At 39.9% G+C, this 13,000-nt stretch overlaps 1 protein-coding gene across 3 annotated transcripts in view; it reads left to right on the forward strand.

Annotated features, from left to right (window-relative positions):
- The window catches only part of wapla (WAPL cohesin release factor a), a 28,070-nt gene extending 15,300 nt beyond the window's left edge, over positions 1–12,770 (forward strand). For 2 of the 3 annotated variants that reach the window (XM_085427696.1, XM_085427698.1), the window contains exon 20: positions 641–2,788. In XM_085427696.1, coding sequence (XP_085283822.1) covers positions 641–706 — 66 coding nt within the window. In that variant the 3' untranslated portion in view covers positions 707–2,788. Of the gene's footprint in view, positions 1–640; positions 2,789–7,080; positions 7,120–9,038 lie in introns of those variants that run through there. The other variant, XM_085427699.1, reaches the window with a different exon arrangement.
- The last annotated feature ends 230 nt before the right edge of the window (positions 12,771–13,000 follow it).

Consider the following 13,000-nt stretch of genomic DNA (forward strand, 5'->3'; position numbering starts at 1 on the left):
TTTTGTGCAGTGAAGTGGCTTGGATGAAATAAACATTCTTGAGGCCCAGTAATTCTGTACAATACCACATTTTCCCTTTTAGTTTCAAATAATTGCAGTTTTTCTATAGCTCAGTTCAGCTCCTTTCAGAACCCCCTAGAAAGTGAGTGAAATGCTGAGCCTTTATTTCTGTTTATTAATGAAATGACTTAGGAATTCAAAACATTTGAAAGATGAATAAATGAAAGCCTTTCTGATTGTTGCTCATCTTCCAAAAAATAAAAAGCTTATAGTAGCACTTGGCTTTTATGAAGTACTACTTCTTTATAATACTAAATGTATTCAACAGATTATTAACAATTCAATATTTTTTTATGTCCAAGAGGCATAATCGAAATGATAAAATTTGCAAAACAGAATTTTCAAATAATTCAAGGATTCCTGTGATGCTAGCACTACCACGCCACAGATGTGTGTTTTGCAGCAGCTTTGATTGTGACACATCCTGTCAGAGCTGAAGATTGGAACCATCTGTTTCATAAACATCCCCTTTGAACAGAAGCATCCTGTTATCATCAGTGTTTGCATCGAGACCTCACAAGTAAAGTTGTTGGCATCCTCACACACTTGTTTTTGTTTTTCCTGTTCTGTCTCCACACAGTGTGCAATGGGCACCACAGGACAGAAGTCCATCTCACGGGTCATCGACTACCTGGAGCACTGTTAACAGACAGCAAACTATCGAGCTCTTACTCCGACTGCACATTAAACGGTTTCCAGGTTACTCTTGTTCTCCACTACCCATTAGAAGCCACAAGGGGCCATTGGAGTCTTAGCAGCATTCTCTTGACTTCACCTGATCAGCAGATGTTGCGATCACTCTAAACTCTGAGGAAAAAAGGCATACACTGACATGTGCGTAAACACACGCATACAGATATACACAAGTTTCACTCCCTGTCTGGAGCACAACCCGAACCAAAGCCCTGCTAGCTGACAGACATGCAGACAACTTCAGTTCCACTCGGCTAACAGCCCATTTAGAGTCAGATCCAGATTCATCCTCAGGTGAGAATCGGGCAGACGCGAGGCTACATCCCCGTAATCCGCGGAAAGTTAAACGAAGCAGACGTCTTCACACATCGTCCCGAGATGTGTGACGGTAGCAGGCCACTGAGGAGGAGTCTCCCGTTTGCTGCCGGGTCTTGATTTCTGGCTGCTTAGCTGGAGTGTGAACCACTGAATCAAATTTTATGGATCATTACATTTTCTTCTGTGCGTGTCCACGTCCAAGCCAAGGGTGAAATCATAGATTAGCATGAAATCATTTTCACAGACGTTTGAATGATGTGTCTGTACGTAAAACCTGTATGGAATGATTTTTGAATGCAAAATCCCATTGACTTACACATTTGCAATTGGCTTGAATGTTTAAGGGAAATCGAATTTCTAGCTTATTTTCTAAGCTTTTCATTTTGTGCCGAGTAATTTTTGGGAGCTTGATTTTTGTAGGCTTTGGCTCATTATATTTTTAGATTTTTCTTTTTGCCTTGAGGGCATTTCTCTACCAAAATTATGAGTTACTGTTAAAGAAATCAGGACTGCGTGACATACTGACTTTTAATAGGATGTCCGTTATTTGACTGGTGACGGCACTCGGAAAATTACGAGCTTTTCTAAAAGTTAGAATTCTTCTCAGCCGTTGTCTGTTTGCTCACATTTTAGTTTGTTTAGATTATTTAAAGTTCATTTAATTCAGCCGTGTGTAATTAGAGTATGCATTTAAACTCACTGGTATAACGTGATGGATTACTCAAAATTATGATTGTTGTGCTTCCTTTATGTTTGTAATGAAGTTATTTTTAATGTATTTAATTTAATGCGTTCTCCTCTTGTGTAAAATGCAAAGCCTACGTAATGAGATCCCAGTTGTGTCCAACATCGGCTCATTATAATCCACCCCTTGTGATACAGCTGTGTGGCTGGGCACAGCACATCTGAGTGGCTAAATTTATGCTTAAATTGTAGTTTTTAAACATCAATCACTAAAATATTATGCACATGTTGATCAACATAAGTGGGATGGGGTTAGGGGCAGAGATGGGCAGTAACGCGTTACTGTAATCCGATTACTTTTTCGAGTAACGAGTAAATAAGGGATTACTATTGCAAAAACGGTAATTAGATTACCGTTACTTTCCCGTAGGAACACTGCGTTACTAAAACCGTGATTTTTTTTTTTTTTTTTTTTTTTTTTTTTTTTTTTTTTTTTTTTTTTTTTTTTTGCGAGAATGTCATGACAGTGACGTAAGCGAGTGCGACGTTCGTGACAACAGCTGTGTGCAGATCAACAATGGATCATATATTGAGTGTGGGAGAGAGTATGAGCGTGCAGCGTTTAAAGCGTGGAAGTACTGACCTTACTTTGAGTTTGATTCCATAAAAAGTGACAAAAACATTAGCGTCCATCGTGCGTGGGAAGAAAACTTTTTTACAGCGAAAAAAAACCCTAAACTTCCAAGCAAGCACCGAGTAGCTACGACGTAATGAGAAACTCACAGAGAAACTCGCGGATTCTTCCACTGACCACTGCGGCACACCTGCACCAGGGTAAACCTCCGCCTATGCCACTCCTGCTTTACAGGTGAAAATAGAGCAACAGGACCGCTGAGTCTTTGACTTTATTTATTTTCTGCTGTGTTTTACTTGCATCTATTTGAAAGAGTGAGTGTAAACACAAAAAAAAATGTATTTTATGTGCTGGAATGTGCAGAAAATAGGTTTAAATATTAAACAAATTTCTTCCAGTCAGAGAATGTTACATATAATTAAATTTTTGCTTGATGCATAAAGTTAAAAGATTAAAACTGATAAAACAAGTTTTAAAAAGAGACTTTTCCATTTGATAACATTTTGTATGATGGATTATGCAGAAAAAGTAGAATTGGGCTGAAAGATCTATCGCTTTATCACCTATTCAGGTTGTAAATCGTGTTTTTAAAAAGTAACTAAGTAACTAAATAATTAATTACTTTTGAAAATAAGTATTCAGTAAAGTAATGAGATTACTTTTTGGGGAAGTAATCAGTAATTCGTTACTGATTACTTTTTTCAAGTAACTTGACCAACACTGGTTAGGGGAGTCTAATATTTTCCTGTGTCCAGCCACAAGCAGCTTCATGTTTTTGCTCATGATATGTTTGCATTGGATAACATGCATTAAGCTCCCATTTATTTATTCTATATTGGTGTCATTTAAGCCTTGATGATGATGTTGACCTGATCCTTGGAAAAGCCTCTGTCTTGTACTGCTCACATGTACGATCACTGATTTGAATGACAGCCATACCTGTAAAAACGTTAGTTTTATCTGCTTTGTAGGGCTGCAGTGAACAGAACTGCAACTGCATTTTACTGTTAATCACTTTGAGGAAAAAAAAAAAAAATCTGGTCTGAATGTAAATACTCCTGTACATACCAGTTAATGGACATTTCAGATGCTTAGACTACTTTTTTCCCCTGAAGCTGATATTTTTATTTTATACAATATTTCTGAGTTGTTTTAAAAACAAAAATTGCAGGAAGAGGAAAAAAATGTTTGTACCCCTTTCAAGGACATTGTCTTTGGTTACATGTAAATAGTTGTATCTCAAAAAAGAAAAAAAAAAGTTGCTACTTTCAGTACACTCCCTATGTGGTTTCTTCCTTCTATTGTTTTCTTTCATTCTGAGCAAGTTAAAAAATGTTATGTATTCAGAGCTACGGGAGGTGAACACTTTACTAAACACAAGTGGTGTTTAGCTTCCTTTTTGTATTCATGTATGTGTAGCAGCTGCTGAATGCTTAACTTTGTATCCCAGTTTGTGCCTGTGTGCGTGTGGATGTGCAAAACCCCCTGGATCTCGCTCATCCCTGACAAACTGGCTGGGATAGAGTGAGAGTCCAAAGCATGGTCACTATACTTAACAGCACTCAGCGGTGACAGTTTGTGAACGTGGCCCCTCAGCTTGACTGACTGCTGCATAATGGAAACAAAAGATTCTTGTTGCAGTTGCTAGCCAAGAGTCAAACTTACAAATAGCTTGGGGAACGAGGGGAATGTAGTGATATACTATCTGACAACACTGATTTCATACAGGCGACAGCTGTGTCAACCACGATTCAACAAACGCTGCCTCGAAATGTGAAGCGTCAGGAATTGTCAAGACAGGGAAACATGTTGAGTAAACATTGCACAGATAACATGTAATTATGTCTTTATGTTTTGTTGCCCAACATGCAAATACATGATTAGATGCAGGCAGAAGAGCAGATTAAAATTCTAAAACGCATGATTGCAGACAATGGGCACCTCTGCCTTCATCCGCCTGCTGTACATTATAGCTTTCATGGCAGTTTCTCAGTAGTGGGAGGTCAGAGGCAGAGAGAGCATTCCCTCTGTGATGATCGATGTGGCAAGGAAGTGGATGAGTAAACAAAGAGGAAAAACGCAGCATTTCCAATAGCTTAACAAGATTCGTAGGATGTCCTCCGCTGTTGGTGAATGTGAGGGAGGAGAAAAATGGGGAAAAGGAGAATGCAGAGGCATGAGATTAACGTTTCCAACTTGTCAGTCCAAACCCTCTCAGTGAGGCTGCGCAGCCTACGGCGAGCAACTACAACTGTTTTTTGTTTTTCTGTTTGTTTGTTTTTTTCCCCTTCCCAGCATTCATTCTTTCATCCCTACATTTCCTCCTGGCTTGACTCGTTTGTCTTTTCAGCATCTCCCCTTGCGCACAGGCTGCTTTAGATTTTCAGAAACCGCTGTGTTCTGGTTTCTGCGGTTTTAATTATGGGAATTACTTCGGCAAAATGCAGCTTTTTTTTTTTTTTTTTTTTTTTTGACTCCTTGCGGCTCCATTTGATGCTTTATCTCACAGTTTGTTGTATGTGGAGGGAGTGAATAGGTGATTAGCTTGCAGGTGCAAGAATTGTTTTGTTTTTACAACTTCTTGACAAAAAGCAAAACCAAAAGGATTCAAGGCCGTAATGCCACTAGGTGGTGTGAGTACTCAGCCTCTGATCGCAGTGTCTGAATGGTTGAAGTAAAGTGCACACACCCACACGCACAAGTATCTTCTCATCCGTGGTGTTGTCTAAGGATTTTCCCCTCGAGCTGTAAGAACTCTGCTGTCTTTGGAGAGAGCAACGCGCTGGTCTCACTGATGCAGTCACGTGCATGTGTGCTCCGGAGGGAGGTGAAACATTTATGAAGAGGCTCTGTTGATGCTTTGCTGACCATTAGCGCCCCTGTTCACTTAAATCAAGCTGTCACATGAAGAAATCGTCGTACCACCTGTGCACCAACACGTGAAACTCAGATGGGAACGTGCAGACTCGTTCGTCTCCTCAGTCTGTGCAGCTGCAAGTGCTCCTCATGACAGTTATGTGGGTGAAGAAATGTTTTTAGAAAGACTCCTGCTTTCAGAGGTTTTATATATTTATTAATACATCGGTACAGCATTTCTAATGCGTGTTTTCACAGTTTTAATTCTTCAAGGATACAAACTAACTCACCCTACCTTTGTCTGAAGATTAACTGAGGCGTTTGGGCAAAGAGGAAATACTTGAAGTATTCTAATCCAAAAACAAAAGTTTTGCCTTCAAACATTTCCTTAAGAAGTAGTACAAGAGTAATGTCATTGAGATGTAATTAAAGGATAAGACTGGCAATAGATCTCTTTTATTATTTTTTTTATTTAATGAGTTCATGAAGAAAAAAAAAGATTCATCTTCTGAGTGCTCACCTCACAGAAAAAAGTCAGGACGTTAATAGATAACACTATGTAGCGAGTTTTACTTTAATTACCCCAAATGGGGTACTTGGTGAGGCATCTGTGACAGGCTTTCACACAGTTCCGCAGTTTTAAGTTGGAGTTTCCGAAAACTCTGAGTTTCCCAGTTGTAATTACAACTTGGAAGCTGGTGGGAATGTTATTTAGAGCTTTGAAACTCAATATAGTATTAATGTGGCATAAGCCCCAAGACAAATGGTTCCTACTGAAGATCTACATATTTAAAAATCACTTGAGTCTTGAGTAATTTACTTAACTGGCACTGAAGTTTTTTTTCAGCAGATATTAGTCTGCAAACTAAACTGCACTGAAACAGAATTTTTATGGTAGTATATTGCAGGTCTGGTTCTCTGGTACAGCTGGGTCCATAATTTTTTGGACAAAAGCTGAAGTTTTGCACCTTCAATCAAGATGTGATTAAAGGGCAGACTGAGTTTTAATTTAAAGGGTTTTACAAATATTTTTGCATTTACTGTTACTGTCCCCCCTTTCATGGGCTCAAAATGAACTGGACAACAAACTGAACAATGTTTTAATATTTTAAAATCATGCTGGTTTTTAAACTCATGGTCGAAACTCTGCATTTCCTTCCCTCCCTCGAGGTGCTCTAAGTCGTTACTACAGCCACGTTCAGTTGCTGTTGGTTTTTTAAAATTCTTTCTTCATAGAGTTTTGTATTTAATAACTGAGAAGCACTCTCTGTTGGGCTTTCTTTGCCTTGAGAAACTCTTGGGTTGCTTTTGCTATACGTTTTGGATCATTATTCATTTGCAGGTTTTGTCCTGTCAGTTTTTGAGTATTTGTCTCAGTCTGAACGTCAGGTCGAGCAGAGAGCAGCTGTATATGCTTATAATACTGCCTTCACCATGTTTAATAGATAATGGTGGCATGCTTTGGATCATAAGCAGTTCCTTAGTTTCCGTAGTTCTGTAGTTTTCCATCATTCTAGTACAAGTTAATCTTAGTTTCATCTGTTCAAAGGTTATTTTTATTAAATTTTTAATTTAATTAAACTGTGCAGACTCCTGTAGATGTTTTCCAATCTGATCTCAGCGGGCCTTGTTTATTCAGAAGTTCACATGATGTTTCTTTGCTTTTTGAATTTTCATTTCCATGATGGCATCTCTTGGTAGTAGACCTTGACAATGATACACCTCCCTCCTCCAGACTGTTCTTGACTTGGTAAGATGCTGTAAAAAAAGTTCCTTCTTAACTTTTGAAATATTTCTGCTATCATGCACTTTAATTCTCTTCTGCTGTTTTTCAGGCCCTCTGGTGTTGCTCAGCTGGCCAGAGCTGGCCTGAGGTATATTAATTATTTTGAAGAGCGGACTGGACTGTTGATTTAAGCAAAATTTTTGTCTCTGTCTCTAACAATATTATTTTGTTTTTTTCAGCCCAATGATGGGCTCCCTCACGTACACTGACATGTCCCCGGGCTACATATTTGAAATTAAAATGAAAAGAATATATAAATTCAACACTTTGAATCAACTTCAGATATTATGTCTGCTTCATTTGTCATGAGGTAACAAGGGACAGACCTCACCTAGCCATGAAACTGCTTGTCAGTCAATTGTGCAATTAATTTTTGGCCTCTGGGGGTTGGTTCATAAAAATGGCTGTAATTACTAAACAGTTATTATTTTAATTTTATTTTATTGGTACGACACCCCCCCCCCCCCCCCCCCCCCTGATTTTAAAGCTGCATGTCTGCCAATTTAAAATCCACAGTGGAGGTTCACCAAACTACAAAAAAACTGTTTCTTTGTCCATCAAATTCTGGACCTAACTGCAACATCAATAACATCCTGAAATTGTTTTGTGCCCACATTTAATGCAATCGGACCAAATGTCCGCCCCAGTGTGTGGCTAACCGTTTTGTGCTTTTATTGTGGAGGTCTGTGTCACATTTTATGTTGGTTTACTGGATTATTCTTACGAAACATTTCAGGAGTCAGTCATTTGTTAAAGAAACAGTTACAGTCAAGTTAGATATAACATGTGTCTATAAATGCGGAAAAATTGTAGGAAGTAGAAATGGAGTGAACTGGAGTGCAATTGTGTCCGAGCTGTACTTAAGGACAGTGTTGGAGTTAATGTATTTTGTTAACTTCTGCCACTGCTGTTAAAACCAACTCCCTCTCTCTTGTGCTCTCCAATTTATATGTCAAGACAGATTAAGTCAGAGGCTAAACACTGAAGCTGAACAGAGCGCATTATCTTGAAACTGCAGGGGAACCAAGAATCAACCCTGAGCATCACACTGTCAACTGAATGAGGAATTTTGCATTGGCCACAAAGCTGAGCCAGCACGCACTGATTTCTGTACAAGCCTGGGATTATTTAGCTTTCGCTACAAAGAGTTTATTCAAACAGTTTGTCCACTAGTGCCGCCCTATTGTGCTGCCACAGCAAACTGTGCTCTACAGCCTAAATGAATGCCTTGTTTACTCACACGCACATTTGAAGGTACACACACCGTCAGCCAGGCCAGGCACATGAAAGAATACACACACCCCTGCAAACACCTCGCAATATAAGCACTGAACAAAGAGCCATCACTACGGCACATGTGCTGCATAACAAATGTGTAAACACAAATACATTCGCATTTTGTCCAAACAAACGCAGCACACAGATCACTCTCTGCTCATTCATAGCCAGGTTGTTTCTCTTGTCTAATCTCACCCCTTAAATCATTGAGTGGCAGGGCAGAAAGACTCACCAGCCCATCTGTATTCCTGGGTGTGCGTGACCTGCACTCTAACGGATGGGCTTTGACCACAGGCGAGCCAGATGAGGAGCAGAGCAGAGTAGTAGTATTACTATCCCACACTGGCTCTGCCTTTTGCTATTCTCCACCTCCGGGCTCAGCCTTCTTTCTCTCTGTGCCGGCAGGGTGGAGCCTGATGAGTGTTGTGTGAGGTCGGCTGGGTTCCTGTTTGTGCATTTATGGCAGTCCATCTGTGTTAATGCGTTAGGGCAAGAAGCAGTTTGTGTGTGTATGTGTGTGGATATAAAAAGGGCATGAAGTTCTTCATCTGAAATGGCCATCACTGTAAGTTTCTTCAGGGTTTTGCATTAGCAATGGAGATTCTGCCTTTTTTTTCTTTTTCGCACACATTATATAATAAGCAGACAGATATTAATTATTGATCATCATTTTTACTTTGGTTTATGTTGATTCAAATTTTTGCAAACACATTTGTCTTCAAATCCTAGGAGATTCGGAGGAGAGGCAAAGCATGTGGGTTGAGTTGCAAGAATGCTTTCTGAAGCCCAGTGTCTGTGCAACTGCATCAGATCCGAGATCATAAGGTCAGGGGAAAGGAATTTGTACAAAAATAGCAACTGGAAACTGGCATCGGCCCGGCTATTTGTTTTTTATCATCACCCTATTATTACAGCTGTATTTTTGGCTTTATTTTTCAAGGCTGATGAAAGATGGGCAAAGAGGCAGAAAAGATCCCAGGGCACTCGGATTTGAATCAGGCATTGGCAATTATCAGTGTGTCTTATCTGAAATGTCATTATATTAGCAGAATCTTAGATTCCTAAATCTCCAATCTGCAGTGCTGTACTTATAATTTGTCATATGACGTACTACAGCACATTCATTTTCACTGTAGATAGTAGATAATAAGGTAGAACAGAGTTCTGTTTCCTTCAGCAGATCATGATTTGTGTCAGGTATTGCTGCAGTTTTTTAAAACCCACTCCTGTGATCCTGTTGCACTAATGTAAAGCGGAGATCTTTAAAACATGTATGCATTAAGCTCCAAAAACGCCAAGTGCAATACTTAAAAGCTGCAACCAGAGACTCAGGCAGATACTATAACCAGCAGTGTCTTTATTTCAGCACTTCAACAAAAAACCCAGTGCACACTTTGTACTCCCTGCCACCACCATTTTCCATTGAATACCTGCATGGTGCTCTCTCTCTTTTTCTCCTAAAAACAGCTAGCTTTATTCTTATGAACTATATATAAATGTAGTTCACCATAAGCTACATCAGTACACCTTGCATTGTATCTTGCATGGAAATAAAACGATTGTCCTGTAAAAATCAGGGCAATAAAGTAATTCTGATTAAACAGAAAAATATAAAATGTATTGTAGAGTTGATGACAACAAAAACAAAACTGTTAAAAGTGGAAATTACCCACAATAAGAAATAATAATGATTTTTATTTATCTCTCTCTCTCGATAGATAGATATAGATATATCTATATCATTCATTCTTTCATTCTTTCTTTACTCTCCCCTAGTGACACCACGATGTAGCGGTTAACACAATGATGTTCCCATTTCAAGATTGGGAAGAAATACAAACCCAGCCTCAGGGAGTCACAAGCTACTGTACTCCAGTGCTGGTCCCAAACCTGGATAAATGGCAGAGTTGCATCAGGAAGGGCATCCCTCATCAAGTCTCTGCCAAATCAAACATGCAGTTCCATCTTCTGTGGCAATCCCTTGGGAAATAAACCAGTAGCTGAATGTACCTTTTGTTGTTTGCTCTGTCCTGGCATTTTATTCTCAGGAATTTTCATCAGCCAAAAAGGTTTGCAGACTTGTTAGCTTTTCTGCCAACAGGACTGTGAGTTTGTTCGAAAGATCTACGTGTACCATGTATGACTTTCTCATAGTTATTTTTGAAAATTCTATTTTCAACAATTAACTATGCTGAAACACTGTTCTGTTTCTCAAGCTGGGATTAGTCATAAAAGACTGTGTCTTGCTAGGTAGAACTATTGATGCATCTCTAGCAAAACGGTGCAATGCAGCTTGTTTTTTGCACTCAAAACTAGGGATGGGTACCGGGCACCGGTTCTGACATAAACGGTAGTAACCAGACCAAAAAGCAGCGCACATTTCGGTGCTTTATCTCGGTGCTTTTTTTCCCCCTGAGCTGTGATACACTTCTAGCCAATCATTTTACATTTCCGAGGATAGTAGGCAGGACCAGGTACGTACGTTCTTTTAGAGCAGAGCTACAGATTAAAAATGCCCAAGGCAAAGCGGTCAAAAGTCTGGCTATACTTCACAGCAAAATATGCAAACTCAGCAGCCTGCAACAAGTGCTTTAAGCTGATACTGTCAAATCCGATGAAACACCTGGTGATGCATAGCGTTTTTTTTTTTGTTTTTTTTTAAGCCGAGAAATGCACTGTATTTGATAGCTTGCTGCGAGACCTCACACCGAGCACATCTACTGCGGGTGGGTTGCCTGTTATCGGACTCGGATTTAGCAACATCCCCCAAAAACACAAAGAGTAGAGTCCTGGCCCCTAGCCCTGCCAGTGTAGCAGAAATGATGACTGGTGATGATGGCAGCAGCAGCCGTTCTTCTCTGGGTCAGTAGCTTAATGTTGTTCGTGTGTAATTTACGTTGAGTAGGCTAACCACGTTATTACATTAATGCATGTAAGGTGAACTAGCAAGCCTCATCATAGCTACATGCGGCTGTCTTCTTGTTTGATGGCAGATACTTCCTTCACCCTGGCCAAAAAGGCTAAAATGACCAAAGAAAAAGTGGAAAACAGTTAAACATGAGAGGGTTTTGGACCAATTTTGTGTTCTCCATTCTTTAAGCACCGGTTTGAGCACCGTTTAAGCACCGGCACCGTTTCAAAAGTACCGGTTTGGCACTGGTATCGGATAAAACCTAAACGATACCCATCCCTACTCAAAACACAGCTGCTGTAGGTTCATGGATGGAGGCTTGTCAGTGCTCTGCGTATGGCTTATTTAGGCAGTCATAAAGACAAAACAGTGGCAGCGCAGATTACAAGTTTTACTGTTTACATACACTGCTGCCATCTTACATTGTGAAGTCGGTAGGGCTGTGCTGACTTTGTGAGTTGGGAGTTTGGCTTCCAGACTTCCAGAAAATTCTGACTGGGAACACAGAAATGACAACTTTCAACATCAAATGGAATGCACCAATAGTGACCCCCAATAGTCAACAACCCATAACCAAGGAGTCATGAAAGTAATCTGTGCTGTTTCATTAAAATGCAAATATATATATACAGACTGGGACAATTGGCATGTTTCACAGCAGCCATTTTTTTACATCAAATAGCAGTTAATAGTGTTACTAATGAAATTCATGAAGATTCTGTAAGTTCCATCTGTCCATTTTCTTCCTATTATCCAGTTCAGGATTGCAGGGGTTTTTTGAGCCTATCCAAGCTGTCATGGGCTGAGAGGCAGGGTACACCCTGGACAAACCACCAATCTGTGACAGTGCTAACTAGGGATGGGTACCGGTATCCGGTGCCATGATGGCACCGGTTCTGACATAAACGGTAGTAACCAGACCGAAAAGCAGCGCACATTTCGGTGCTTTATTTCGGTGCTTTATTTTGGTGCTTTTTTTAACAGAGCTGTGATACACTTTAGATTCTAGCCAATCATTTTACGTTTCCGAGGATAGTAGGCGGGGCCAGGTACGTACGTTCTGTTAGGGCAGAGCTACAGATTAAAAATGCCCAAGGCAAAGCGGTCAAAAGTCTGGCTGTACTTCACAGCAAAAGATGCAAACTCAGCAGCCTGCAACAAGTGCTTTAAGCTGATACTGTGATACTGTCAAAGGAGGTAACAACTCAAATCCGATGAAACACCTGGCGACGCATAGCGTTTTTTTTAAAAGCTGAAAAATGCGCCGTATTTGATAGCTTGCTGTGAGACCTCACACATCTACTGCGGGTGTGGTGCCTGTTATTGGACCCGGAGTTAGCAACATCCCCCAAAAACCTGAAGAGTAGAGTCCTGGCCCCTAGCAGAAATGATGACGGATGATGATGGCAGCAGCAGCAGCCGTTCTTCTCTGCGTGAGTAGCTTAATGTTGTTCGTGTGAATTTACATTGAGTAGGCTAACCTAGGGCTGCTCGATTATGGCAAAAATGATAATCACGATTATTTTCACTGAAATTGAGATCTCGATTATTTGACGATATTTATTTAACCCTTTAAGACCTACTATAGAACCAAGTCCGCCAGAGCTTATATTATTTTTTTTACATGTTGTAGTGCCATTTGTGGGAGCATTTGAAGTTGGTATACAACTGTTGTAGCCCATATTTTAATAATATGTATGCATTAAGTCCATAGTAACTACATTAATTGCAAAAAAGTGCAATAAACTACAAAAAAATTGAAAATCGTTTTTGTTTTTTT

This window comes from Rhamphochromis longiceps, linkage group LG13, assembly GCF_057381845.1.
Source record: "Rhamphochromis longiceps isolate RC_006_pf linkage group LG13, R_longiceps_female_GT1.1, whole genome shotgun sequence".
Classification (NCBI taxonomy): domain Eukaryota; kingdom Metazoa; phylum Chordata; class Actinopteri; order Cichliformes; family Cichlidae; genus Rhamphochromis; species Rhamphochromis longiceps.